This window comes from Stegostoma tigrinum, chromosome 22 (genome assembly GCF_030684315.1).
Source record: "Stegostoma tigrinum isolate sSteTig4 chromosome 22, sSteTig4.hap1, whole genome shotgun sequence".
Classification (NCBI taxonomy): Eukaryota; Metazoa; Chordata; class Chondrichthyes; order Orectolobiformes; family Stegostomatidae; genus Stegostoma; species Stegostoma tigrinum.
In genome coordinates, this window is record NC_081375.1 from 52,894,630 (window position 1) to 52,920,120 (window position 25,491).

At 45.5% G+C, this 25,491-nt stretch overlaps 1 protein-coding gene across 1 annotated transcript in view; it reads right to left on the reverse strand.

The window, feature by feature from the left end:
* Positions 1-5,470: 5,470 nt before the first annotated feature.
* The window catches only part of evpla (envoplakin a), a 71,678-nt gene continuing 51,657 nt past the window's right edge, over positions 5,471-25,491 (reverse strand). The window contains exons 13-22 of the mRNA XM_048554839.2: positions 25,295-25,437; positions 24,642-24,817; positions 23,391-23,569; positions 22,349-22,487; positions 18,673-18,866; positions 17,004-17,154; positions 15,934-16,017; positions 14,126-14,236; positions 11,699-11,791; positions 5,471-9,270 (exon numbers count right to left, since the gene is read on the reverse strand). Coding sequence (XP_048410796.2) covers positions 5,800-9,270; positions 11,699-11,791; positions 14,126-14,236; positions 15,934-16,017; positions 17,004-17,154; positions 18,673-18,866; positions 22,349-22,487; positions 23,391-23,569; positions 24,642-24,817; positions 25,295-25,437 — 4,741 coding nt within the window. The 3' untranslated portion in view covers positions 5,471-5,799. The remainder of the gene's footprint in view (positions 9,271-11,698; positions 11,792-14,125; positions 14,237-15,933; positions 16,018-17,003; positions 17,155-18,672; positions 18,867-22,348; positions 22,488-23,390; positions 23,570-24,641; positions 24,818-25,294; positions 25,438-25,491) is intronic.

The following is a 25,491-nucleotide window of genomic DNA, read 5'->3' on the forward strand; positions in this document are numbered from 1 at the left end:
AGACAATTACAAAAGTTGAGCTGACTATAAGGTTATTGCCCGCCCATTGATGTGGAGGATTGGGGTGGGGGTAAGGGGTGGGGAGGACAGTGCACTGAACAGAAAGAGGATTCAGTGTATTTTTGCACACAATATTCGTAGAACATAGATTAGCACAGAACAGGAACAGACTCATTCGCCCATGATCTTGTGCCAAACATGATGCCGAAATTAAACTAATCCCTTCTGCCTGCCCTTGATCCATATCTGTCCATTCCTTGCATATTCATGTACTTATATAAAAGTCCCTTAAATGTCCCTATTGTATCAGCCTCCACCACCACCTATGGCAAAGCGCACCATAATCCTACCACTCTCTGTGTAAAAGAATTGTCCATTATATCTCCTTTGAACTGACCCCCTCTCACCTTAAATGCATGCCCAACCAGTATTAGACATTTCAACTCTAGGAAAACAATTCTGACCATCAACTCTATCTATGCATCTCATAATTTTATAGACTCCTATCAAGTCTTCCCTCAGCCTTAGAGAAAACAAGCCAAGTTTTTTTAGCCTCTCCTTATAGCTCATACCCTCCAATCCAGGCAGCATTCTGGTAAACCTCTTCTGCAATCTCTCTATAGCCTCCACATCCTTCCTGTAATGTGGGACCAGAATTGAATGCAATACTCTAAGTGTGGCTGAACCAAAGTCTTATAAAGCTGCAACATTAAACCTGCAGTAACAAGGTGTGGAGCTGGATGAACACAGCAGGCCAAGCAGCATCAGAGGAGCAGGAAGGTTGACATTTCAGACCTAGATTCTTCTCCCTAAACATCAGCCTCCCTGCTCCTCTGATGCTGCTTGGCCTGCTGTGTTCATCCAGCTCTACACCTTGTTATCTCAGATTCTCCAGCATCTGCAGTTCCTACTATCTCTGAAATATTAAAGCCTGGCTTGGCCTCCTCCACTCTCAGAGTGAGGACAAATATAAATTGGAAGAACAGCGCCTGATATTTCTTCTTGGAAGCTCATAGCTCAATGGCCTGAATATTGACTTCACCAACTTTAAAATCTCTCCTCCCCCAATCTGCCCATCTTCCAACTCACGTATCTGCTCCACCTTCCAACCACAATTAACCCCTACCAGCATCCACCTACCTCTATTCTGCCTACCTTCTCCCCAGCCCTACCCCCTCTATTTATTTCTGGGCTCCCCTCCCCTCCCCAGTCCTGACGAAGGGTTTCTGCCTGAAACATTGACTTCCCTGCTCCTCGGATGCTGTCTGACCTTCTGAGCTTTTCCAGCTTCACATTTGTTGATCCTGACTCTTGTGTTCAATAAAGGCAAACATGCCATATGCCTACTTTACCACCCTATCTACTTGTATGGCCACTTTCAGGGAGCAACGGACTTGAACCCCCAGATCCCTCCATACATCAATACATTTGATCTCCCAAAGTACCTCACACTTAGCCAGGTTAAACTCCATCAGCCATTTCTCCGCCCATATCTGCAACTGATCTATATCCGGCTGTATCTTTTGACAACCTTCTACACTGTCCACAACTCTACTGATCGTTGCAGTTAATAGAGTCCGAGAGAACTTTTGCTAAGATTTTGTGCAATGCTCCATTTACAGAACTGAGTTGTGACTTGATGCATGAGGAATGGGATCTAAATTTGATAATGAAATCAAATGAGAGTCTATGACAAACAGTGAGGAAGAATGTAGCAGAGCAGAGGCGTGATTGCGGAGTGGCAGATAGGAGGCAGATGCCGTTCGACGCTAATGATGTCTTCTGCATATAACCCAAATGACCAAGCTCTTAACAAAATGGAAACGTCCAGAAAACGACGCACAGGAGCCTGGTTTATAGGACAGGAGGATTGAAAGCAAAGGAATTTCAGGGGCCATGATTGTAAAATTACTTCAGGGCTAATCACACTCCCTCCTTTTGACTGCAGATAGATCTGTGACAGCACTGGCTTAGTTGGTAACATCGACTCCTCAGGACCACAAGATTCCATCTTCAAGTCTCATGCCAGGGCGTGGACACAAAATGCCTGGCTGGCACTCCAGTGTAGTATTGAGGGAGTGCTGCATTGTCAGAGATGATACCTTATTGACCAAATGTTAGGCTAAGTCCTGTTCATCAATCAGGAGACTGGATCTTAACAGAAATCCTATGGCACTGCTGTTAAGAGGAGCATGGGAAATCTTGAGGTGATTGGCCAAGATTTATTCTGAAATTTGGCATTGGCCCTAGATACCAAACCTTCCTTTGAGATTGTGTGGCCTGCAATTAGAGACAACTCCAAGGAAATTCCTTTCGTGCCCTTTAGAATGGTAGAGAAGTGTTTCCTGTGTAGGCTGCTTTTGCATGGTCTTCCTTTCTCTGTTGTTCTGAACTTTTTATTTCTCGATTTTCTGATTTATTCTTACAATCTGTAATGTTGGACTGCTTATTTCTTTATTTTACTATTTTGTTTTCTAACAACTTGTGTTGAAGAATCTGAACCTATGTACTTTGTGCCTAAGATAGTAAGTGATAACTTGTACACTTTTCTCCATTCTCATTTGAGTACAAGACAATAAAGTTAATTCAGTTTAATTCCTCACCTTTATTCCCTGCTCAAATATGCCTAGAGGCTTTTAGAGACCAGTAGGGTCCACAGGGGCTGGAGCGTATAGTGATTGTAATAAGGTTAGCCAGATGGACCTCATTGAATATGAGTTCCCTGATTGGGTCTATTAACCTGGTCCAGTCAGGGAGCCCTGGCTGACGGATATAAACAGGACTGTCAGAGGTTCTATTCACTCTGAGAGTAGGATCTGAGGGAGCTGGGACAGTGTCAAGGACTCTCCCTGTGTAAATAAAGGGTGACTTGCTGATGGGATACTGGCCTCTGTGGGGTTATTTCTGAATACAGCATCACTGTGAGAAATAACAGTTTAATTTCATCTCAATAAGTTTCTGTCTCAGTTCTGTCAGCTCCCATGAACTGTGTGAATTTTGTTTTTGTTACAGTGTCCGAGCGGACTTGTTTAACATTTACCAAAAAAAATGCTTTTTTTTCAAAAAGAAAAGTAATCTGATGGTAAGACAGGTTATTTGCAAACCCTGTTCTACGTGAACAGACAGTCCCCATTTCCAATGCGTCACTGAGAATGACAAGCTGGCAAGGAACTTCAAAGGAATTGCCAAGGTGGAATGATATATAACATCCTCCTCAGAGAGGATGACAGATTTCTACTCCAGAGAGTCACTGCCCCTCCTCAGGGGAATCAGACCAAGGACATCTTGCTAGAAACCCATTAGCACAGTGCAATCCGCAGCCACGATGGAGGCAGTCTAAACTTGTGCTGGAATACATTGACCATGACTTCATAGGAATGTAGAAACTAGGAGCAGGTCTCTCAATCCCTCGAGTTTCCTCCACCATTCAATACAATCACGGCTGATCCTCAATCTCCGTCTGAGCTTCCAATGCTGCACATATGACAATGGAAGCTTCTATATCACTTTCAGATACTGCATCCAGGAGGGGTTCACAAGTTTGTGATTGGAGTTGACTGTCTCTTCTAGGCTAGAAAGGATGGTCCCAAGGTTCAGTGTAGCAGTCTGTGCTAGGTGTCTCCATGTTCCTCGGGTTTAATAGCATGCTTTCTGGTATGTTCCTCAAATACATGTGTTCTTCTGTAGTCTTTTTTCTAATTCATTCTTCAAATGTGGGCATTGCTGGAAAAGCCACTGTTTGTTACCTAATTGCTCGTTGATGGTGATAATGAGTCATCTTTTACAACTCCTACCATCCATGTACATTAGGTCCCTCACAGTGATATTAAGGAAGAGAGTCTGGGGTTTTGACCCACTGACACTGGAAGAACGATGATGTGTATTACCAAGTCTGGACCACGAGTGGCTCAGAGGGCAACTTGCAGGTGGTGGTCTTTCCTCGCATCTGCTGCCCCTGTCCTTCCAGGTGGTGAAGGTTCCACGAATGGAAAATGCTGTCAAAGGAGGCTTCATGAATTGGATTTGGAGGGAATGCTTGCTCTTCATGGGGGAATCAAAAACTTAGGGGGCCACTGTTTAAAAAACAAGAGATCAAACAGTTAAGACTGAGGTGTGGCAAAAAAATGTTCTCTATTAGTCATGGAACTTAGGAACTGTCGTCTTAAAATGATGGTGAAGACTGAGACCTTGAAAGTATTAAGGCAGAGATGGATGAATGTTTATCAGGGAATGTGGGAACGTAAATTGTAGCTCTAATCAGATCAGCCATTTTATTGTATGATGGAGCAGGCTCTGGGCGGTGAATTGGCAACTCCCACTCCTGACAGCCTAATCAATGTCCTCCTTAAACCAGGAGTATCCAAATTTCTGGTTGGGACACTTTGTGGGGAGGGGAGATGTGGAACGTTCCTCAGTGAGTGCTAATGGCCAGGAATTGAATCAGTATGAAGACACCATGGGTTGGCAAGTCAACTGAGGACGGGTTTCAAGGTCTGCTTCACATGTGGTAGAGGTAGTGATCAAGGAGGTACAGGGTGAGGCGAGCTTCTGGTTGACTTTCAGGGTGGCACGGAGGGTCAGTGGTCAGCACTGCTGCCTGTCAGTGCCACGGACCCAGACTCAATTCCATCCTTGAGCAACTGTCTGTGTGCAGTTTGCATATTGTCCCTGTGTCTGCATGGGGTTATCTCTTGGTGCTCTGATTTCCTCTCACAGCCCAAAGCTGTGCAGTTAGTTGGATTGGCGACACTAAATTGACCCATAGTGCCCAGGTATGTGTAGGTTAAATGGATTAAGCATGGGAAGTGCAGGGTTACAAGGATAAGGTGCTCTTTGGAGGGTTGGTGTGGACTCAAGGGGCTGAATAGCCAGCAAGGATTCTATTCTACTCTATCCTTAGAAAAGACCCTGCCTCCATTATTTGGCATAGCCTCCAGGGTTGGACAAGATGGTCTGCTCTGTGTACTGGGACTTTGCGTCTTCTCCTCCTGCAGTCTGTCAGTTATTTATTCATCTCAACCCACTTTGTCAGGCGTAGTTATGGATCAAATAGCTGCATATTTGGTGACATATCAACAGTTTATTTTCCAAGGCTATTAGATATTTCTGAAATATGTGAATGAGAACAAAATCTTTATTTCTTTCACAGTGTTCATAAACAAAAGATTTATGGAAACAAAACCAGAAGTTGCTGGAAAAGCTCAGCAGGTCTGGCAGCATCTGTGAAGAGAAATCAGAGTTAATGTTTCAGGTAGAGTGACCCTTCCTCAGAACTGATTTGTTGAATCTTGTTTGCAACAAGGGGCTATCAGTCAGGTTCAAACACACCATTGGCCAATTCCATTGGCTGTCATCGCAGGTAAGTGACCTTTGATCCTTTCTATGCAATACCATAGGGAGGAAGATTATGTTTGCCCCAAAACAAAGTAATTCCCATTCAATTTAAGAATGAACTCAAGATTTAGCCATCTTAATCACATGTTTGTTTATTCAAACAGTTGTGCCATAATAAAACAAACTCTTTAGGACATAACGATTCACATCCTGCTCCTTACAGATCTCTATATACTTAATGAAGAAATGCATTGCAGTAAAGAGAAAATGACAGAACATTAACATCCCCTTTATAATCTACGTCTACCTTTAAATATAAAAGTAAACAAGATTTGAGTAGGATAGCCTTAAAACCCATTGGAGAGTATGCAAGGAGATCAAGAACTTGAGTGACAAACAGGAAGTTGAGCCTACAAATGATTAGAAAAGACAAGAATAACACTCAGCGGTATCTATAGGCAGTGATTAGTATGCATTGTAATATGGTGAGTAATGGGACCTGTTATCAAACAAGCTTGTTGATTCATAGTTGGAATATTGACCAGGCTCTGAGTTGACTGGAAGAAGCAGGTGGCCAGAGACTTCATCTCTCTGGCAGCGATTCATTAGCTCTTTGTAGTGGACTTTCTCCTTTGTAATCGGGTCAGTAAGATTCTTGGGATAGTTGGCTTCGTCCTGCAGCATCCGGGTGATGTTGCTGTCGATCATTTGCGTCTTCAGAGCATCTGTGAGGGACACGCGTCCTGAATGGTTGGGATCCACGAGGCCCCCGGTGAGGTACTGGGCCTCCAGATACTGCTGCGCACTTTCTGTGGGTAACCAACCCTTCTGGACAGCCACCCCTACGGAGAGACGCTCTTTAGTGACAGGGTCTTCAAAGCCAGTGAAGGCCTTTTGAGCATTAATTAGCCGTTTGTGAAGGGTTTTGCTCACGAGATTCCTCTCCATGGCCTTGTGAACCGAGCACCTCTCCCTGGTTACCACATCAATAATCCCTCCTGTGGCTGCTTGTGCTTCCAGCAGCTTTTGAGCAGTGATGACATCTAGTAACTGCTTGTTCATGGCGTTTGTGATGGACAGCCGTGAGCCAGTGGTGTTATCATAGACTCCAGCTATGGGGAGCTGATCCCTGTCAGTATGGGCTCTGTAAGTGGCATAGCCTGGGCTGGAATAGTTTGATGTTTGATACGTGGGACTGATTGGTGGTGCTGCATTTAACGAGCCTATCTTCAATGAAGTTGGTTTCTCTTCACCTGCCACGAGCAGAGCAAACTCTGATATTGGAAGCTTTCCTTCCCTGTAAAGTTGCAGCTCCTCTTTAGTGATTCTCCGGTCTTTTAAGGCAGCTTCAATGGAATACTGCTTCCCGCTTTTCTTGTCTCGAAGGACACTGGTTTCCCTTGATGGACCGTGAGTGGAAATCTCTTCCCAGTCGCATTCCAACTCCTGAAGGTGGATGTACTGTGCCCTGTCGATTATGTTCCGTTTGTAAGCTTCATAGGGTGATAAATCCTCCCCAGTAACTGGATCCACTATGGATATCTTTGTCGACAAATTGGTTTCTCTCATCTTCAAGTCTTGGTGACGAGCCTCTTCCCTGCTGAGCTGTGACTCAAGGTCTCGGATGGTGTACTCCTTCTCATGAATTCTATCCTTCTCCTTGATGATCTCTCTCTCTATCCAGGCCAGCTTAGCATCCAGCTCATGTTTCTTCTGCTTCGTTTTCTCATGGTGCTGGCTCAGGCGTTTGAATTCCTCATCATGCATCAAGTTCTTCTGCTGTTTCTCCGCCTCAAGATTCTTCAGGTTTTCCTCCAGGGAGGCCCTCTCACGGAGTGCGGCGTCCCTGGCCTGCCTCAGCTCAGATTCCACCCGCGACCGCGATGTCATCAAGTCTTCCAATTTCTCGTTCCGGTCTTTAATCCGTCTAATTTCCTCCTCCAGATCCAGCCGGGCGTTCTTCTCCTTGTTGTATAAGTCCCGAGCTCGGGCCCGTTCTTGCTCCAAAGCCTTGTCTTTCTCGATGCGGATCACTTCTCTGCAGATGAGCTTCTCCTTGGATTTCTCCTTGTGCAATATCTCCAATTGGAGTTGCACTTTTTTAATCTCTTTGCTCAGGTTCGCAGCTTTATTCCTTTCTTGGTCCAGTTGCTGACGCAGGCTCCTGGCTAGTTTTTCAAGTAATGGGTCTTTTTCCACTTTAAGGACTTCTTCAGTGACAATCTGCTCTTCCATTGGCGGAGGGTTCGATTGTAACTCAGTTATCCTGTTTTTGATGTGCCTGGCCTCATTCTCCACTTGCTGCCGGATACCCTTCTCTTCCTCGAGATTCAGCTCTGTCTCTTTATCCTCCACTAACGCCTTGAGGTGCTGAACCTCCCGCTCGAGGTTGCGCCTCTGTTGGCGTTCTTCATCCAAGGTTTTGCCCAGGTTATTATGCTCCATGGCCAGTTTGGGATCCTTCTCCAAACGAACCATTTCCTTAACAACGACCTTCTCTTCTGGTTTCTGCCTTTGCAGCTGTGAATACATGTTCTGCAGGTCAAAGACCAGCGATTCGATATTCCGTCGTTTCTCTGATTCCTCACGGACTAATTTCCGGAGGCGAACCATTTCTTTCTCCAGAATCGGATCGTCTTCGTATTTTGTGATTTCCTTGGTCACTACTTTGGTCTCGATCTTAGACTTCTCCTTCCGCCATTCATCTCGTTCTGTCTTCAACCGTTTAATCTTGCCTTGCAGGTCGCTGTAGTCGTCGTCCATTTGAGGCAGTTGGCGTTTGAGCTGATCTATCTCTTTGAGCATTTCTGGGCTCTTTTGAAGCTTCACAACCTCTTGGGTGATGTCTTTGTACTGGATTTGAGGTTTCCTATCCTTGAGGACTTCCAGATCTCCCTGTGCGATGGTGATCTCCATCTCCACATCTCCCCTTCTCTTTGCAGTTTCTCGAATTTCCTTCTTTAACTTTGCTATCTCTTGCTCTGTTTCTGGAAGGACACAGAAATTCTCACGGACTATCTCCTTCATTTCGACTTTGGGTTTCTGGTCAGCGATGATTCTGTATTTCGTCTGCAGATCCCTCAGCTCTTCCTCGAGCTCACTATTAACCTGACACTCTTCCTTGTAAAGGGTTTGGAGTTTGGCCAAATCTTTCTCCAGTTGTGGATCACTTTCTACCTTCTTGATCTCCTTGATCAAGACCTTAGGATCAGTCTTCCCTGTTTTCTTCTCCAGAGTCTCAATCTGGGCTCTTATGAGGCGTATCTTCTCAATCAGGGACTGCCTCTTCAGATTTTCATCTTCAATCTCATTCTGGAGACTTCGCGAAGCCTTCAGCATAACTGGGTCCTTTTCCACCTTGACCTTTTCCACCGTGACCACCTTTTCTTTGACGTTGACCGGTTTCTGCTCGAGGACGGTGACCTGTCTGGTCAGTCGGTCCCAGTCGCCAATGGTGATTTGCTTCTCTCTTCTCAGAGTGTCGATCTCACTGCGTAGATTTTCAGCTTCGACATCCAGTGCAGGGTTCCTCTCGATTTTTTTCACCTCCTTGATGACCTGGCCAGTTTTGGCGTTTCTTACCTCATCTTCCAATTGGCTGATTTTCTCCTTTGTGGAGTTGATGTCATCCTCTGTTCCTTTTCTTTGTTTCCTCAATTCATGGATTTTGTTCCGCAAGGCAGTGAGGTTGCTTTCAACCTTGGGGTCCCTGTAATACTCCACCACTTCCTTCTCTTCTGTTCTGTCCACAGGTCTTTGTGACTTTAAGAGACTAAGCCTTTTGGTGTGCTGCTGTAGAGTAGCTTCTGTTAACTTGGTCTTTTTCTCTTCTTCTTTAATCTGGCTTTGCAGGTCAGTACCTTTCCGAGCGAACAGTGTGTTTTGTGACTGCACGTTTGTTTGCGAGACCACTTCGTTCACTGGGCTTTCTTGTTGCTTGGGAGAGAAAAGAAGAGGTTTCAGAACTTTGATGTGTACTGTACACAAAATTTGCAGCCTAGCAGTAACTGGCCATTCGGCCCAGTGCAAGCCACCTCTGAGCTGAATTCATCTCAGCCCGCACTTTCAGTCCTCTATCCTGTGGAAGAAGGCCATTCAGCCCATCAAGTCCACACCAACACCCCCACCAATAAAAAAGCATCCTACACAGACCCACCTCAGTAACTCTGCATTTCCCATGGCTAACCTACACATCCCTGGACACTACTGGCAATTTAGCATGGCCAATCCACCTAGACTGCACATCTTTGGACAGTGGGAGGAATCCCAGGCAGATCCCCAGGGAAAATCTGCAAACAGTCAACTGAGGGTGGAATTGCCCCGCGTCCCTAGTACTGTGAGGTAGCAATGCTAACCACTGAGCCACCCTGCTGCCCGAAGATACCCTTCATCGCAGTGCTTCATATGAAACCTGATGGCACGCTGTCTCATGGTGCCAGCGACCTGGATTCAATTCCGGCCTCGGGTGGCTGCCTGTGTGGAGTTTGCACATCATGTCTATGCACGGTTTCCTGCGGATGCTCTGGTTTCCTCCCACAGTCCAAAGGTGTGCAGGTTAGGGTGGATTGGCCATGGGAAATTGCCAATAGCATCCAGAGATGTACAAGCTGGGTGGTTTAGCCAAGGGAAATGCAGGGTTACAGGGATAGGGTAGAGGGATGGTTTTGGGGGGTGGGGGGGTGGTTGCTATTCAGTGGGTTGGAATGGACGTGATGGGCCAAATGGCCTGCTTCCACACTGTAGGGATTCTATAACACTCATCTGCAATGTCGACACTTGATAAGAAACCTCTCATTCAGCGATGAAGTCACTTGGTACTAGGGCAATCAGACCTGTCTGTTACCAAAGCAAAAAAAAAACAAAACTAGAGGCAGCTGGAAATACACGGCAAGGCAGGCTGTGTCTGTGGAGAAAGTAACTGAGTTAAGGTTTAAAGGCAAACAAACTATTATCAGAATTCTGTCTTGGCTTATGTTTGAGGTGTTTGTCAAACATGTTCCCATTGTTGTGCAGTGGGTCTCCATGGAAGTGCCCACATATTGAGTGTCAAGTTTCCAAACTGATCCAATTCCGGATCATGGTAACAAAGTGTGGAGCTGGATGAACACAGCAGGCCAAGCAGCATCTCAGGAGCACAAAAGCTGATGTTTCGGGCCTAGACCCTTCATCAGAGCTCTGCATAGTGTACATTGAAGAAGGTTACCTCAGAATGCAACAGGATTTGATCAGCTGGGTCAACGGGCCAAGGAACGGCAGATGGAGTTTAATTTAGAAAAATGTGAGGTGCTACGTTTTGGAAAGGCAAATCATGGCTGGAATTATACAATGGGAAGGTTCTGGGGAGTATTGTTGAACAAAGAGACCTAGAGACCTAGAGAGCATGTCCTTAGTTCCTTGAAAGTGAAGTCGCAGGCAGATAGGACCGTGAAAAAGGCATTTAGTATGCTTTCCTTTACCGGACGATGATTATTTTGGAATACTGTGTTCAATTCTGGTCTCTCTACTATAGGAAGGATGTTGTGAAACTTGAAAAGTTTAGAAAAGATTTACAAGGATGTTACCAGGGTTGGTGGGTTTGAATTGTAGGGGGGTGCTGAATAGGATGGGCTATTTTCCCTGGAGTGTCAGAGGCTTGAGGGGTGACTTATAGAGGTCTATAAACTCATGAGGGGCATGGATAGCCAAGGTCTTTTCCATGGAGTGGAGTAGTCCAAAACTAGAGGGCAGAGGTCTAAGGTGAGGGGAGAAAGATTTAAAAGGGATCTAAGGGGCAACTTTTTCACACAGAGGGTGGTGTGTGTATGGAATGAGCTGCCAGAGGAAGTGGTGGAGGCTGGTACAATTACAACAGTTAAAAGTCATCTGGATGGGTATGTGAAAAGGAAAGGCTCAGAAGGATATGGGCCAAATGCTGGCAAATGGAACTAGATTTATTTAGGATATCTGGTTGGTATGGACCAGTTGGACTGGAGGGTCTGTTTCTGTGCTGTACAACTGTATGGCTCTATGTATCTCTCAACCAACATTGCACAAACATATCACTACTGCTTTGGGATTTGTGGGATCTTGCCATGCACACATTGTCAGCATGTTTCCCGTATTGCAACAGAAACTGCACTTCAAACCCTGAGGCCAGATCAGGCGATAGATGAAGGAAGTCCTTTTGTTACGTAGGGCTGGGATATTCCCAGGGAGCTGTTTGCCTCCATGTAGCCAGCTATGAAATGTCAGCTGGGTGTGGGAAAACCACTGTAGGTACTGTGCATGATCCCAGAACTGAGTGAGGTCGGTCTATAGTAAGGAGAATCCATGAGACGTGAATGACTGAGTTATAAAACCACAGGGCCAGTGTCAGTCACATTACCTTTCGCTTAACTTTCGCCACAAAATCCAGCTGGTTGAGTAATTGTTCATTGGATGAGGAAACTTCAGCAAAGCGTTTAACTGTGTCCTTCTCCTACAAAAACACACAGAACACACGCTGTTACAGAGCTGTAAGAATTCACTGGAGTCGGCAGCTAGGAATATGTGGTGGGTGAGAGGGACAGAGGAAGAGAGAGAGAGAGAAGAGGAGCTGTGCAGTTGCAGGACATTTGGCCCATTTTGCCTGTGCAAGATCTTTGAAAGAGCTCTCAGGCCAATTGTCCTGCTCTTTCATAGAGTCAAAGAGAACAGAAACAGTCCCCTCTGCCCAACTAGTCCGTTCCGACCATGTTTCCCAAACTAAATGAGTCCCACTTGAGTGTGTTTGGCCCATGTCCCTCTAAACCTTTTCCATTCATATAGCTGTCCAAACGTCTTTTAGATGTTGTAACTGTGCCTACCACGACCACTTAGTCTCAAAGTACATTCCACATTCTAACCTCTCTGTGTGTAAAAAGTTGCCCCTCAGATCCCTTATAAATATCTCCTATAACACCTCAAAACTATGCCCTCTAGCTTGGAACTCCCCTACCCTTGGAAATAGATCTTGGCCATTCATCTTATCCATGTCCGTCATAATTTTATAAGCCTCTGCAAGGTTGCCCCTCAACCTCCTGTGAAAAAAGTCCCAGCCTATTCAACCTCTCTTCATAACTGAAACCCTGCAGTCCCAGTGATATCCTTGTAACTGCATGCAGACACATGGGAACACCACCACCTTCAATTTCCCCTCCAAAGCACTCACCATTCTGATGCAGAAATATATTGCCGTTCCTTCAATGTTGCTGGATCAATAACATGGAATTCCCTGCCTAAGGGCATTGTGGGTCAACTCATAGCACATGGACTGCAGCGGCTCAAGAAGGCAGCTCACCACCACTTTCTCAAGGGCAACTAGGGATGGGGAATAAATACTGGCCAGCCAGTGATACCCGCATCCCACAAATGAAGAAAAAGCTTTGCTGAGCCCTCTTCAATTTAATAATACCCTTCTCGTGGCAGGCTCCTAGCTCCTTAAACATTTGATTATTGAGTATACCTCCAATTCCCGTTTGAAACATATTGTTCAAGATTCTTCTACTGCCATTTCAGACAACAGATTCTGGATCAGAACAAATCACTGCAGAAAAATAATCCCCTACCACTCCTCTGATAATTACTTCAAAATTCGATTCTCTGCCAGTTATTGATCATTCTGGTAGTGAAAACAGTGCCTCCTTATTTACTGTGATGATCCTTCGTAAATACTTGACAAATATACCCTCTTGATGCAAAACCAACTGGACTGAGCTCAGAGCTGTATGGTCAAGCACTGGCTACTTGTTTTATATTGTGATTAAGCGGACACCTGAGATCTCAAGTTAGCTACACATCTCCTGCACGTCACGTTTTCGGGACATTCAGTGGCTTTTGAATGGTGTTATATAAATGAAAGTTTTTTATATCTATTATCTCTCCCTTAAATGGAGTTATGCGGTGGCGAGTTTAACATATTAACAACTTTCTGGATTAAAAAAACTTTCTTATGTATTCCCTGTGGGTTTTATCAGTGACCAAAGAGTGCAGGTACGTAGCTCCCTGAAAGAGGTGTCCCAGGTAGACAGGGTGGTGAAGAAGGAGTTTGGCACACATGCCTTCACCATTGAGAATAGGTGTTGGCTGTCCATGGCATTGGTTAGGCCATGTTTAGCACATTGTGTACAATCCTGATCACCCTGCTATACGAAGGTGTTGAACTGGAAAGGGTGCAGAAAAAATTCACAAGGATGTTATTGAGACTGCAAGGTTTGTGTTATAAGAAGAGGCTGGAGCAGTTTTCCCCTGGACCATAGAAGGCTGAGGCATGACCTTATAGGGGTTTACAACATCTTAAAGGGCAATGGTAAGGTGAATAGCTGAGGTCTTTTGCCCAGCATAGGGAAGCCCATAATTAGAGGGCAATGGTTTAAGGTGAAAGGGGAAAGATTTAAAAGGGATCGAAGGGCAATTTTTTCACATAGAGGGTGGTGCACATATAGAATGAGATACCAGAGGAAGTGGTGGAGTCTGGTATAACTAAAATATTTAAAAGACAGTTGAACGGGTCCAGAATAGGAAGGGTTTAGACAGATATGGACCAAATGCTTGCAAATGGAACTAGTTCAGATAGGGATATCTGGTTGGCATGAACGAGTTGGACCGAAGGGTCTGTTTCCGTGCTGTACAGCTCTATGCCTCTATCTTTCGCTTATGGTGACTGGTTTTAGTTTCGCCCACAGGTATACTCCAGCAAAGTCACCATCTTCAGGAGAGGAGTAAGAGGGACCAGGGAAGAAAAAAAACACAACATGTGCTGGTGACAGTCTCTACCCATACTTGTTGCCTTTACCTGTTCATTGATGCTGTCTTGCAGGGTCTGGGTCCTCAGTTTTTTCACATTAGATGCGCCAGTGGCAGGGTCCAATGAGGCTCGATATTTGTCGTTGTTAGCTTCGTAATCCTTTAAAAAGGAGAGGAACATTACTTCTTTGAATTACACTGGCTTGGAGCGTGGCCTGTAATATCCTGATGTCCTGACCCATCCTCCAGTCTGAGAGGCAGGGCCTCTGGCTGACCAAGAGTTTCCCTTTGGAGGATAATGGGAACTTTCTTAACCTGGCGTGTGTACGTCAAGTGAGGTGAGGCAATATGGCCTCCAGTGAAGTATGGACCAGACCCATTGTTGAGTATAGCAACAGTAATGGCTTGAACTGTCCTACTGAGTGACCCCTTGCTAACGAGAACATGGCTGGGATGGGGAAGGATGTCCTGGGAAATTCACAGTTCAGACATGAAGATGTCAATCCATCCCCATGGAGCATGTCTATTTGTTCATGGCTGATCCACACCTGAACTCCATTTACCTGCCTTAGTTCGAAGCACCTTGATGCCCAACAAAGATCTGCCCATCCCAGCCCTAAAAGCCCCAGCTCCCACAGTGGCACTGTGGGAAGAGAATTGCAGAATTCCTTTGGCCTGTGCATGGGCACTAGAATATGTGAGACCACAGAGAGATTTGATCACCTGATCACTGACTCTGGTGGGTGTCGGCACTGTGCTGGACAATTCAGTCAGAACCAAACTTGGGAATGAATGCCAGAAGGTAGGAAGGAGGGAGAAGAACTGGAGTCACATTGAGGAGGCAATAAAAATGGATCAATGGTGCTTGAGTCTACAGTCAAGAGCAGAAATTTGAGAATTCATTGCTCTATGAGTTCCCATATAACGGAATTTCATTCATATCTGATCATTGATCACATAGTCGTTACCACTCTGCAAATTTATTCTTATCACCTTCAATGGTAAGGTCTAATTTACTGTGATGATTGCACATTCATGAGGGTTTCAATGAAAACAAGCAAACTGCAATCTCGGATCCCCGCTCACTATGACAAAATCAACATTTGATACTTCACCAGCCAACATCAGCAAGGATTTCCTGACATAGACGTGTGTTTATACAATGCCTTTCATAATCTCAACAAAACTCTTCAGGGCCATTAAAAAAAAGACTTTTGAAACGTAGTTACTGTGTACAGCAAGCTTATAGAAACATCAATGTGATCATCAATGTGACCAGATAAGCCAACTTACTGATGCTGTTTGAGGGATCAATATTGGCCAGGATGCTGCGGAGGATTCTCCCACGTTCTTCTTCAAAATAGGATCATTTACTCCCATTTTACAAGAACCAATATGGCCTTGGTTTAACCTTTCCAAAATCCAACATGCAGCACTTCCCTCAGAACTGCACCGATGTTGTAGCCTAGGCTTCTGAGCATGTAACTCAGGAATGGAACTTTCGAAACAGGATCGGAGGCAAGAGAACTCACTACTGAGCCTTGTATTGCTATGTATCTGTACATTTAAAGTAGGGCCCATCTCCTTTCACTAGATATATGTCTTATCCATCCTAATGAAATACTATGACCATCTCATACCTCCTTCTTGGGTTAATTGCCATGAAGTTTTGAATGGTGATATCTCTGACAGGCTCTTTGGACAGTCTTGATTTTGTGAGAGGCAGTAGCTAAAGGCAGGTTAATTGCTTTTTAACCTATTATTGTCATAGCTTTGTGATTTTATGTTTACATTGGCGAAAAGGCAAGGCTACAACTGGTAGCAAGTACAACCCCAGAGACTGAAATCAGCACCAACCTTCAGGGTCGCATGTAGGTCATCGGAGAGATTAATGAGAGCATCCTTTTCCAGTTCCTTCTTTTTGATGTCGTCCACTACTCTCTGTGAGGAAACAGATGAAGACAACTCAATGAGACCAGGCATATCATTTATTGGCTCAGTGGTTAAATGCACTTTCCATTTGTGTGTGTGGAGTGCTAACTTCAGTACATTCTGAGGTGTCCCAACTCTCAGTGTACTGCAGTGAGCTGAGCATTGCCCACTGGGGGGAGGGGGTGAAGGCTTGTGGCCTATGATAAATTGGGTGCCAGTGCCTTGTTTTTGGCCCCTCTGTGCCTGCATTGGTTGGGTTTGTCTTCTGTTTTTAATCTCCCTTTGAAAACCTTCACCGTCCCTTCATTTCCCCCTTCCTTGCTCATCTGTTTTCATCTCTCTCGTTCATCACTGAGACTTTCCCTCCATCTCCTGAGGGTTTGCTGGGGCAGCACAGTGGCTCAGTGGTTAGCACTGCTGCCTCACATCACCTGGGACCTGGGTTCGATTCCACCCTCAGGCAACTGTCTGTGTGGAGTTTGCACGTTGTCCCTGTGTCTGTGTGGGTTTCCTCTGGGTGCTCCAAATTCCTCCCATTCTCTGAAGATGTGCAGGTTCGGAATGTTGGCCACGATAAATTGCCTCTTGTTGTCCAAAGATGTGTAGGTTAGGTGGATTAGCCATGGGAAATACGGGGGGTGGACCTGGATGGGATGGCCTTCGGAGGGTTTGTATAGAGTCAGTGGGCCAAATGGACTCTAACTACACTGTGGAGACTCTATACTGTAGAGGGAAAGCCGCGGGAGTGATGAGAGGGCAGATTGGAAAATAATGGCACGCCAAGACTCAAGCGCCAACGTAACGGTTTGAGAGTGTGAACCACCAAGAGGAATACCCCGGTGTCTGAACTCATCACATGTCTATGGTCAAAGCTCATAGGAAACATGGAATGGATTGCTGTAGACCAAAAACTGAATCACGGGAAACACAGGGACGATAAAAATGCAGTGTGAAACCATTTGGACTCCTGGATCATAGATGTTGAAAACACCCACCTTCTGAGATTCGAGTTTGGCGTTGACTTCGTTTAGGCTGGCAGTGGGCTTCACTTCGTTGTTAGGAAGTTTACTCATCCAGGTATTGAGTTCTTTATGAGCAGTTTTATAACGCTGGTACGTTGTGTCAGCATTCTGAAGCATGTCTTCTCTGAGAGGAATTAAAACACAGTGTGAGTAGGTAGAACAAGAGATGGAAGAATAGCAATGAGGGAGCATAGTGTTAGAAAATCGAGTCTTTATATAGACCTGCTCGATATGGACAGCTCCCAGTATTGGGTCTCCATCCACTTCCTCCTGGTGGCTATGCCTGGGCTGACTCGGCAGTGAAAATATTGTCAGCAATAGAGAAATTTGGGGATGCATGTGACCTTCCCACCAACAAAGGTATGAGAACATATTCAGAGTGCTGTCCTGTCAAAAGCACCATCTTTCAGATCAGCCATTGTGCTGAGACTTAACCCTCCTGAATTAACATTCAAGGACATGGGACAAGTGCAGGAAATTGGGATTAGTGCAACTTTTGTGGTAGTTATTGTCATTGAAGACTCAATGGGCCCAAGGGCCTTTTCTGTGCTATATGTCTCCATGACTCCCTGCTCTCCCAAGTGGATACATGAGATCTACTAGACCACTATTTGGAAGGGGAGGAATGGTGGGGGTGGGGGTGTGAAGAGCCTCCTGATTTTGTCCTGGCCAATATCTGAAACCACCACTGTTTGCCCTTCATGAGGCTCAAATTATCCACATGTGGCATCTTGGAGTGCATTTAACGGCCAACATTAATTCCCTTGGACTGAGCGGCTTGTTGGGCCAGTTCATAAGGCAGTTAAGAGTCAACAGCATCGTGGTGGGTCTGGAGTCACATGTAGGCCAGACCAGATAAAAACAGCCGATATCCTTCCAAGAAGCACATTAGTGAACCAAGTGGGATGTTATAACAATCGATGTTACTTTTCATGGTCACCATGGCTGAGGCTCAGTGTCAATCCAGACAGCAAGCGTTAAGAGCTGAGTTCAAGAAGTGCCCACCTTTGAGCTACCTGCCTTCGAAACCCACCCAGAAAATCAGGTGAGTCGATCGGATGGGGTGCGGAAGTTGGATGCCAGCTGTGCCCACCCAAAACCCACAAAATCCAACAGGACAACATCTGTTTTTCTGTGCCATTAGCGAATGAGACGCAGCAACATGAGTTGGTGGGAAAAGCCCACAGGGAAAGGGAGAGGCAACGGGACTTGCGTATTGAGTTTCACAAGAAAAGAAATTACAAATCAGACTGTTGGCTCAGGTCAAATGGTCATTCACTGTAGCAACTTGCCAAGGCTCCTTGGATAGCACCTTCCAAAGCTGTGACACTTCAATTTAGAAGGACAAGGGCATCTGATACATAGGAGCACCGTCCCGCACAATTTCCCCTCCAAACCACTCTCCATCCTGACGTGGAAATATATCGCTGTTCCTTCAGAGTCACTGGGTCAGAATCCTGGAATTCCCTCCCTAAGGGCATTGTGGGTCAACCTGCGACACATGGACTGCAGCGGCTCAAGAAGGCAGCTCCCCCTCCCCCACATTCTCAAGGGGGCAATTACAGATGGGAAATGGATAGCTAATTTTGACAGCAATGTTGACATCTGACTAGCCAATAGTTAAAAAAAATGGAGAGCCTACCTCAGGTCGAGCTGGTCACTTGCATTCTGAAAGCGTTTATTCAGCTTCTGCACCTCGGCCTGTTGTTTCTTGATGTCAGGGCAGTATTCCTGGAAGTTGAGCTCCAGAGGTTTGCAGCTGTCCTCAGTCCTTTTCATGTCCTGGTTCATCTTCTGCAGTTTCTCCTGGTTGTTGTTTAGGTCCCGCCTCAATCTCTGAAAGAAAAACAAAGTGGACTAATGAGAGAGCTGGAGTGCAAGGGATCTTGCGATGTTCTTTCGATTCCATTTTACTTCCACTCATTTTGTCTGTCCTGTTTCAACTCACCGTAAAACAGAACATACTTCAGTCCATAAGAGAGGGAAACACAATCCCCTTGCCCTGGTAAAGCTGCCAAGTAATGGAGAGCGAGCTGGATAAACTTACTGCCAACAATAACCTCCCTCCTTCTTGAGGTTGCTTTCGACAGGTAGAAAGGACGGTATGGTGGCTCAATGGTTAGCACTGCTGTCTCACTGTGCCAGGGACCTGCGTTCGATTCCATCTTCAAGTGATTGCATGGGTTTTCTCTGGGTGCTCTGATTTCCTCCCATAGCCCACAGATGTGTAGGTTAGTTGGGTTCGCCATGCTAAATTGCCCCATAGTGTCCAGCGACGTGCAGGCTAGGTGGATTACCCTTGAGAAATGCAGGGTTATAGGGATAGGGTTGGGGGATGTGAGTCTGGGTGGCATGCTCTTTAAAGAGTCAGTATAAACTCAGTGGGCCAAATGGCCTACCTCCACACTGTAGGGATTCTATGTTTCTATGAAAAGTGAAGCTTAGGATCAGTAGACAGTGGAATTCTCTCCAACAGGCACCACTAGCTTATTAGGGGTGACAATTGCCCAGTGGTATTTTCATTAGAACAGTGATCCAGAAACTCAGCTAATGTTCTGGGGACCTGGGTTCAAAACTTGCTGTGGCAGATGGCAGAATTAGAATTCAAAAAAAAGAGTCCAACAATGACCATGAAACCATTGTCAATTGTCGGGAAAAACCCATCTGGTTTGTTAACTTAGGGAAGGAAATCTACCATCCTTACCTGGTCTACCCTACACGTGACTCCAGACCCACAGCAATGATTTTGACTCTTAACTGCCCTCTGGGGCAATTAGGGGTGGGCAATGAAGGCTGGCCTAGCCAGTGATGCCCTGATCCTGTTAGAGAATAAAAAAGACCTCAGAGGACAAAGACTACCTGTAATACCATCGATAACAGCCATGCTAAGGGCAGACAGAGTGTCCTGTTGTAGTGGTGATGTGCTCTGACCTTTACATTGCTTCATAACCATGGCCAAAGCCCAGGATTTGCCTGACAGAGGACAAGTGAGCCTCACAGGATTAACTTGCTATTTCTGACCCCAGTGAATTGAACTCCTGAGGATGCTCTGAGCAGGAATAAATTCTTGGCAAATGACCCTTAATCTCTACAACTCATTCATTCTACCTCACGGCTGTAAATTGTAGTTTTTTTCAAAATCTCTTCAACAGCAATGAAAGGTCAAACATTACATAACAGCAGGGATGTTGCTAGGCAGCTTTCCTGCTCCTGAGATGCTGCTTGGCCTGCTGTGTTCATCCAGCTCCACACTTCGCTATCAGGGAGTAGTCCAACAGGTTTATTTGAAAACACAAGCTTTCGGAGTCTCGCTCCTTCTTCAGGTGTCAGTGAGAGAGGTAGCTTTGGACACAGAGTTTATAAGCAAAAGATCAAAGAGTCATAGAACGGACATGGTGTTGAACAAATCTAACATGACTGTTAAATCTTTAATCAGTTGGAAAGGATTAATATGTAAATTACTGAATTCCTTCCAAGTCACTGCTGCCAGATAACTGAAAGTTTTAATAGTTCCCTCAGTATACCAGAGGTGACATCCCAAGTCAGAAAATGCATTTTAGGTGTGAGGCCTTGTTTAGAATCTGTCTGTCAGACTGGGTTTATTTCCAAAGTAGGATTTTATAAAATGTCACATTGATAGTTTCTATTTTGTTCAAAAAGTACACAATCTGCAATTACAAATCTGCAAATGCAAATTCACCCCATAGATTTATGTATGCGTGTGAGGCGGGGGGGTTGCTGGAAGAGAGGGAGAGAGTGAGTGTGGGAAAGAGAGTGTGTGTTTGTGTGTGTGTGTGTGTGTGTGTATGCACACACACGTGCTTTAGAGAGAGTGTGTATGTGTGAGAGAGAGAGACTGTGAGTGTGTTTGTGTGAGAGAGAGAGTCTGTGAGTGTGTCTGTGTGTATATGTGTGTGTGTGAGAGAGAGAGTGTATAGTGTGATGGGGTCACTTGTAGTGTGACAAGAATCTTCTATGACCCTTTGATATTTTGCTGATAAATTGTGCGTGATGTCACTTCTCTCCCTGACACCTGAAGAAGGAGCGAGCTTCCGAAAGTTTGTGTCTTCAAATAAGCCCATTGAACTATAACCTGGTGTCATGTGATTTTTGACCTTGGCCACCTCAGTTTAACACCAGGACCTCCACATCACAGCAATAAAAAAGGCACATCAAATCCTCTTATAGATAAGGCCTACCCATCTTACCCCCCTGGGCAGGCCTATCAAAACACAATGGAAACCAAATATAACCTCTGGTTGTTAGGGAGTTGGGAAGGGGTGCCAGAGCCTTGCATAATTGAAAAACTACATGGTTGTAATTCAATTGAATTCTTCATTGTGTCATTATTTATATAAGAAATGTATTTTGACAAGCTGAATTATTTAAACAGTGGGATTTCTCCACACTCCAAGCTGGGCATTTAGCATGACACTGCCACCATTGGTGGGCAGGTGTAATGACAGCATGACACACCACATGTGCAATTTTCATTTTAAATGTTGACATAGGAATTCACAATGGGAACATTTGACACAAAATGTGTGTGCAGACATATAATTTTGAATACATTGCATAAGCGTAACATTTAAGAGGCAACTAGAAGAAACTGCATGATTCCATCTTGGTAAAGAGCTCTTCTGCTCAGGCAGAAGTCACTCCCCTCAATTTGGTATCTTCAACACTGGCATCAGGAGCTAATCAGGAACATTCAGCACTGCAATTGATTCTTTGATCTGAGCATAGCGTTCTCACAATTTTGGGACTCATACTTCTGGTCAAGGTAAAAGCAAATTGAGCACAAAGTCTGTGAAATTGAGGATAGATTCCCCACAGTATGGAAGCAGGCCCTTCGGCCCATTGAGTCCACACTGACTCTATGTAGATCATCCCTTCCAGATCCACCCCACTACCCTATCCCTGTAAGCCTGCATTTCCCATGGCTAATCCATCTAGCCTGCACATTCCCCGGATGTTATGGGCAACTTAGCATGGCCAATCCACCTAATGTACACATCTATCGACTGTGGGAGGAACCCATGCAGACATGGAGACAATGTGCAAACTCCACACAGACACACCCACAAGCACACCCACACACACACCCACACACACACCTACACACACACACCCGCACACGAGGCTAGAACTGAACCCAGATTCCTGAGGCTGTGAGGCAACAGTGGTAACTACTGAGGCACCATGCCACCCGAAAGTGGTGAAAGGTTGGAGTTGAGAATAATAGGTAAAGGGTCAACAATTCCCTTTTAGTTCATTCCAGAGTATGCAACGTTCCTTTATCTCTCCAGGATCAATACCTGTAGCTCAGTCTTCCTCTGCTGCATGGCATTCGGACTCTCAGGAATCACTGAGTCATTGGCCAGGTCAGATTCAATTTTCTTGAGGGCTTCGTCGACTTTCTCAATACTGTTTTCCAATTCCAGCTGACTCTTGGCTCTGGTCAAGGTAAAAGCAAATTGAGCACAAAGTCTGTATCAGTTGTCTGGCTCTCATTACAGAGTGACACCCAGCAGGCCCGCAGCAGGCAATCTGATCCTGAGCGCAAACCAGCCCACTCCAGATCCATCCTGCGATGGAATTGCAAAATTCAAATATCACAGCAATCACATGCTATACACAACACTTAAACAGTGGGGAAGTCACTAGGCCAACAATCCAGAGGATCTGACTAAGATACTGGGGATATGGTTCAAATCTCATCACAACTGCTCCTGGAATTTTAATTCAATTAATTAATCTGGAAAGCTACAAAATTCTAACAAGACTAGACAAAGTGAAAACAGGAAGGATGTTCCCGATGACTGGGGAGTCCAGAACCAGGGAATCACAATCTAAGGATACAGGGCAGGCCATTTAGGACTGAGATGAGGAGAAATTTCTTTACTCAAAGATTGGTGAGCCTGTGGAATTCTTTAACTCCGATAGTGGTTGTTGCCAAAACATTGAAGGTATGGTGGAAGGAGTTACATATCATTCTTAGGGCCAAAGGGAACAAAGGATATGGGAGAAAGTGGGGACAGGGCACTGAGTTGGATGAACAACCGTGATTGTATTGAATGGCACAGCAAGCTTGAAGGGCTGAATGGACTAATCCTATTTTCTATGTTTCTATGAAATCTGCCATCCTTATCCATTCTGGCCAATGTGTGCTGCAGATCCATAGCAACGTGAAGTGGCAGAGAAAACTATTCAGTTCATGGGCAGTTAGGGATGGGCAACAAAGGCCAGCCTTGCTAGAGATGGCCAAAACGTAAAATTCTACTTCATATTTTCCCATGTAGACAGAGGGTTAATCTGCAGGAATGTGATTGGCCGTTATGGTAGGCATTATGTACTCACTTGTTCTGGTATTGTTCAGCCAGTGAGGTGACATCCTTGTACTTATTCTTCACATTGTTCAGTTTGGTTGGAAGCTGCGATGAGGAGGCATCTGCGGGTTTTTTTGAGAGGAACGACTCACACTCTTGCTGTACGGAGTCCTTCTCTGCTCCAATCTTCTGCAAGCACTTGTTTGTGGTCTGGAAAAGAGTCAGAAGGTGATTTCACACTCTGTGTGACACTTTGACACTGATTCTTCATCACTGTTGCACATGAAGTGAATCTCTGCACATAACCCCTAGCGGTAACTGATCAAACTGTGCACTCACTCCAAACCTGGACCTCAACAGGATGGCCAGCATCCCTCCCAAGTTCTGATGCTGGTTTAATTCATAAGCCATACCTCACAAAGATACTGCAGGAATACACATGTCATCACTGTGTTCCTGATTCTGATGATCTTGCTGTTTAATTAGACAGAACTCTGAAATAACTACATTGTATCACACAGGAGGCAGTGCTGAAACTCTACAATCAGGCTGTTATTTGAAGGGGAGGAGCAGACATGATGGGTTGAATGGCCTCTTTCTGCACTACTGGGATTCTATGAGTAGGCCATAGGGTGGCACAGTGGCTCAGTGGTTAACACTGCTGCCTCACAGCGACAGGGACCTGGGTTTAATTTCAACCTCGGACGACTATCTGTGTGGAGTTTGCACCTTCTCCCTGTGACTGCGCGGGTTTCCTTTGGGTGCTCCGGTTTCCTCCCACTGTCCAAATTGGGTGGGTTGGCCATTCTAATGTGCAGGGTCACTGGAATAGGGTAGTGGGGTGGATCTGGATGGCACGCTCTTTGGAGGGGGTGACATGGTCTCGATGGGCCGAATGGCCTGCTTCCACATTGTAGGCATCCTATGATTTGGCCCTTTGACCCTACTCCATTGTTCATCAAGATCATGGCTAATTGACTTCACTTTGCTGCACTTCTCTTCAAATTGCACCCCCTTCAACCTGAGAACACGAAAATCTATGAATGAATGGGCACAACTCCTGGGATTGGGGTGCTCCAGCAATTCATCCCCCTTAAGTGAAGAAGCTTCACCTCATGCAGTTTCCAAATGGCTGACCATTTCTCCTGAACCTGTGGGCTGAAGTGCTTCATCACTGGAATTACTCCCAGCGGAAGTATTGTTACGATTTTCAAACCAGTTGAAATGGGTGAGTTTCTGAGTAAGTAAGCACTCCTTGCAGGTTCCCACAAGGCAAGCCTACCTCATGATCCCGTAGGCGATTGGTGATGTCCTTGTTGGGAGCACTTTGGTTGATCGGTACACGCAGTTGGGTGATGATCTCTTTCTCCGCCTCTCCCAAGTCTCCGTGAATCTTGTCCAGTTTGGACAGGAGCTCTTTACTCCGGGGGTCATCCTTGGCTGAGGCAGGGCTGTAGCCTGCAAAGGGACAAGGGACAGTCAGGAACTGCAGAAGAGAAGCTGGCAGCAGAAACAGGTTGGAACGATCAAGTGGGGTAAGGTCTTGGGGGTAAAACAGGCCCAAAAGAGGATTGTGCATGTCTGACGTATATCAGCACAAAGACCGTGAGTGCTACAATACAGTAAAACTCCGTCTACATTGTCCCCCACTTCAAAACCTCCCAGGACAGGGGCAGGTTGGACCCTAAAACTGCAGCCTTACAGTGTGACAGATCATGAGTATGAAAGGGTAAGATCTCGGGGCTGGGTTGCTGGTTCAATGTTTAACGAGTGTCCAAGGGATTTTTAGAGATTTTCCAATTGACCTGCTCAGAGATGTTATGGCACGACATGAACCCAGGCCTCCAGGGCTCAGAGGTAGAGACACTACCACTGTGTTACAAGAGCAACGTCACCCCAGCCAGGCCTCCAGGGGTTTTATCCACCAACTCTCACCTGGTGAAGCAGACTGGTTCAGCAAGATGCTCTGTTTGTTTGCATACGGTTGCTTCATTTGGTTCAACTCATTGTAACGGTTTCTCAGATTGTTCTCAGTGTCTGACCGTTTCCTCTTCAAATCGTCTAAATCCTTTGCCAGCCTACAAACAGATATCACACACAGACAGACCAGTCACTGCACCTGGCAACACCAC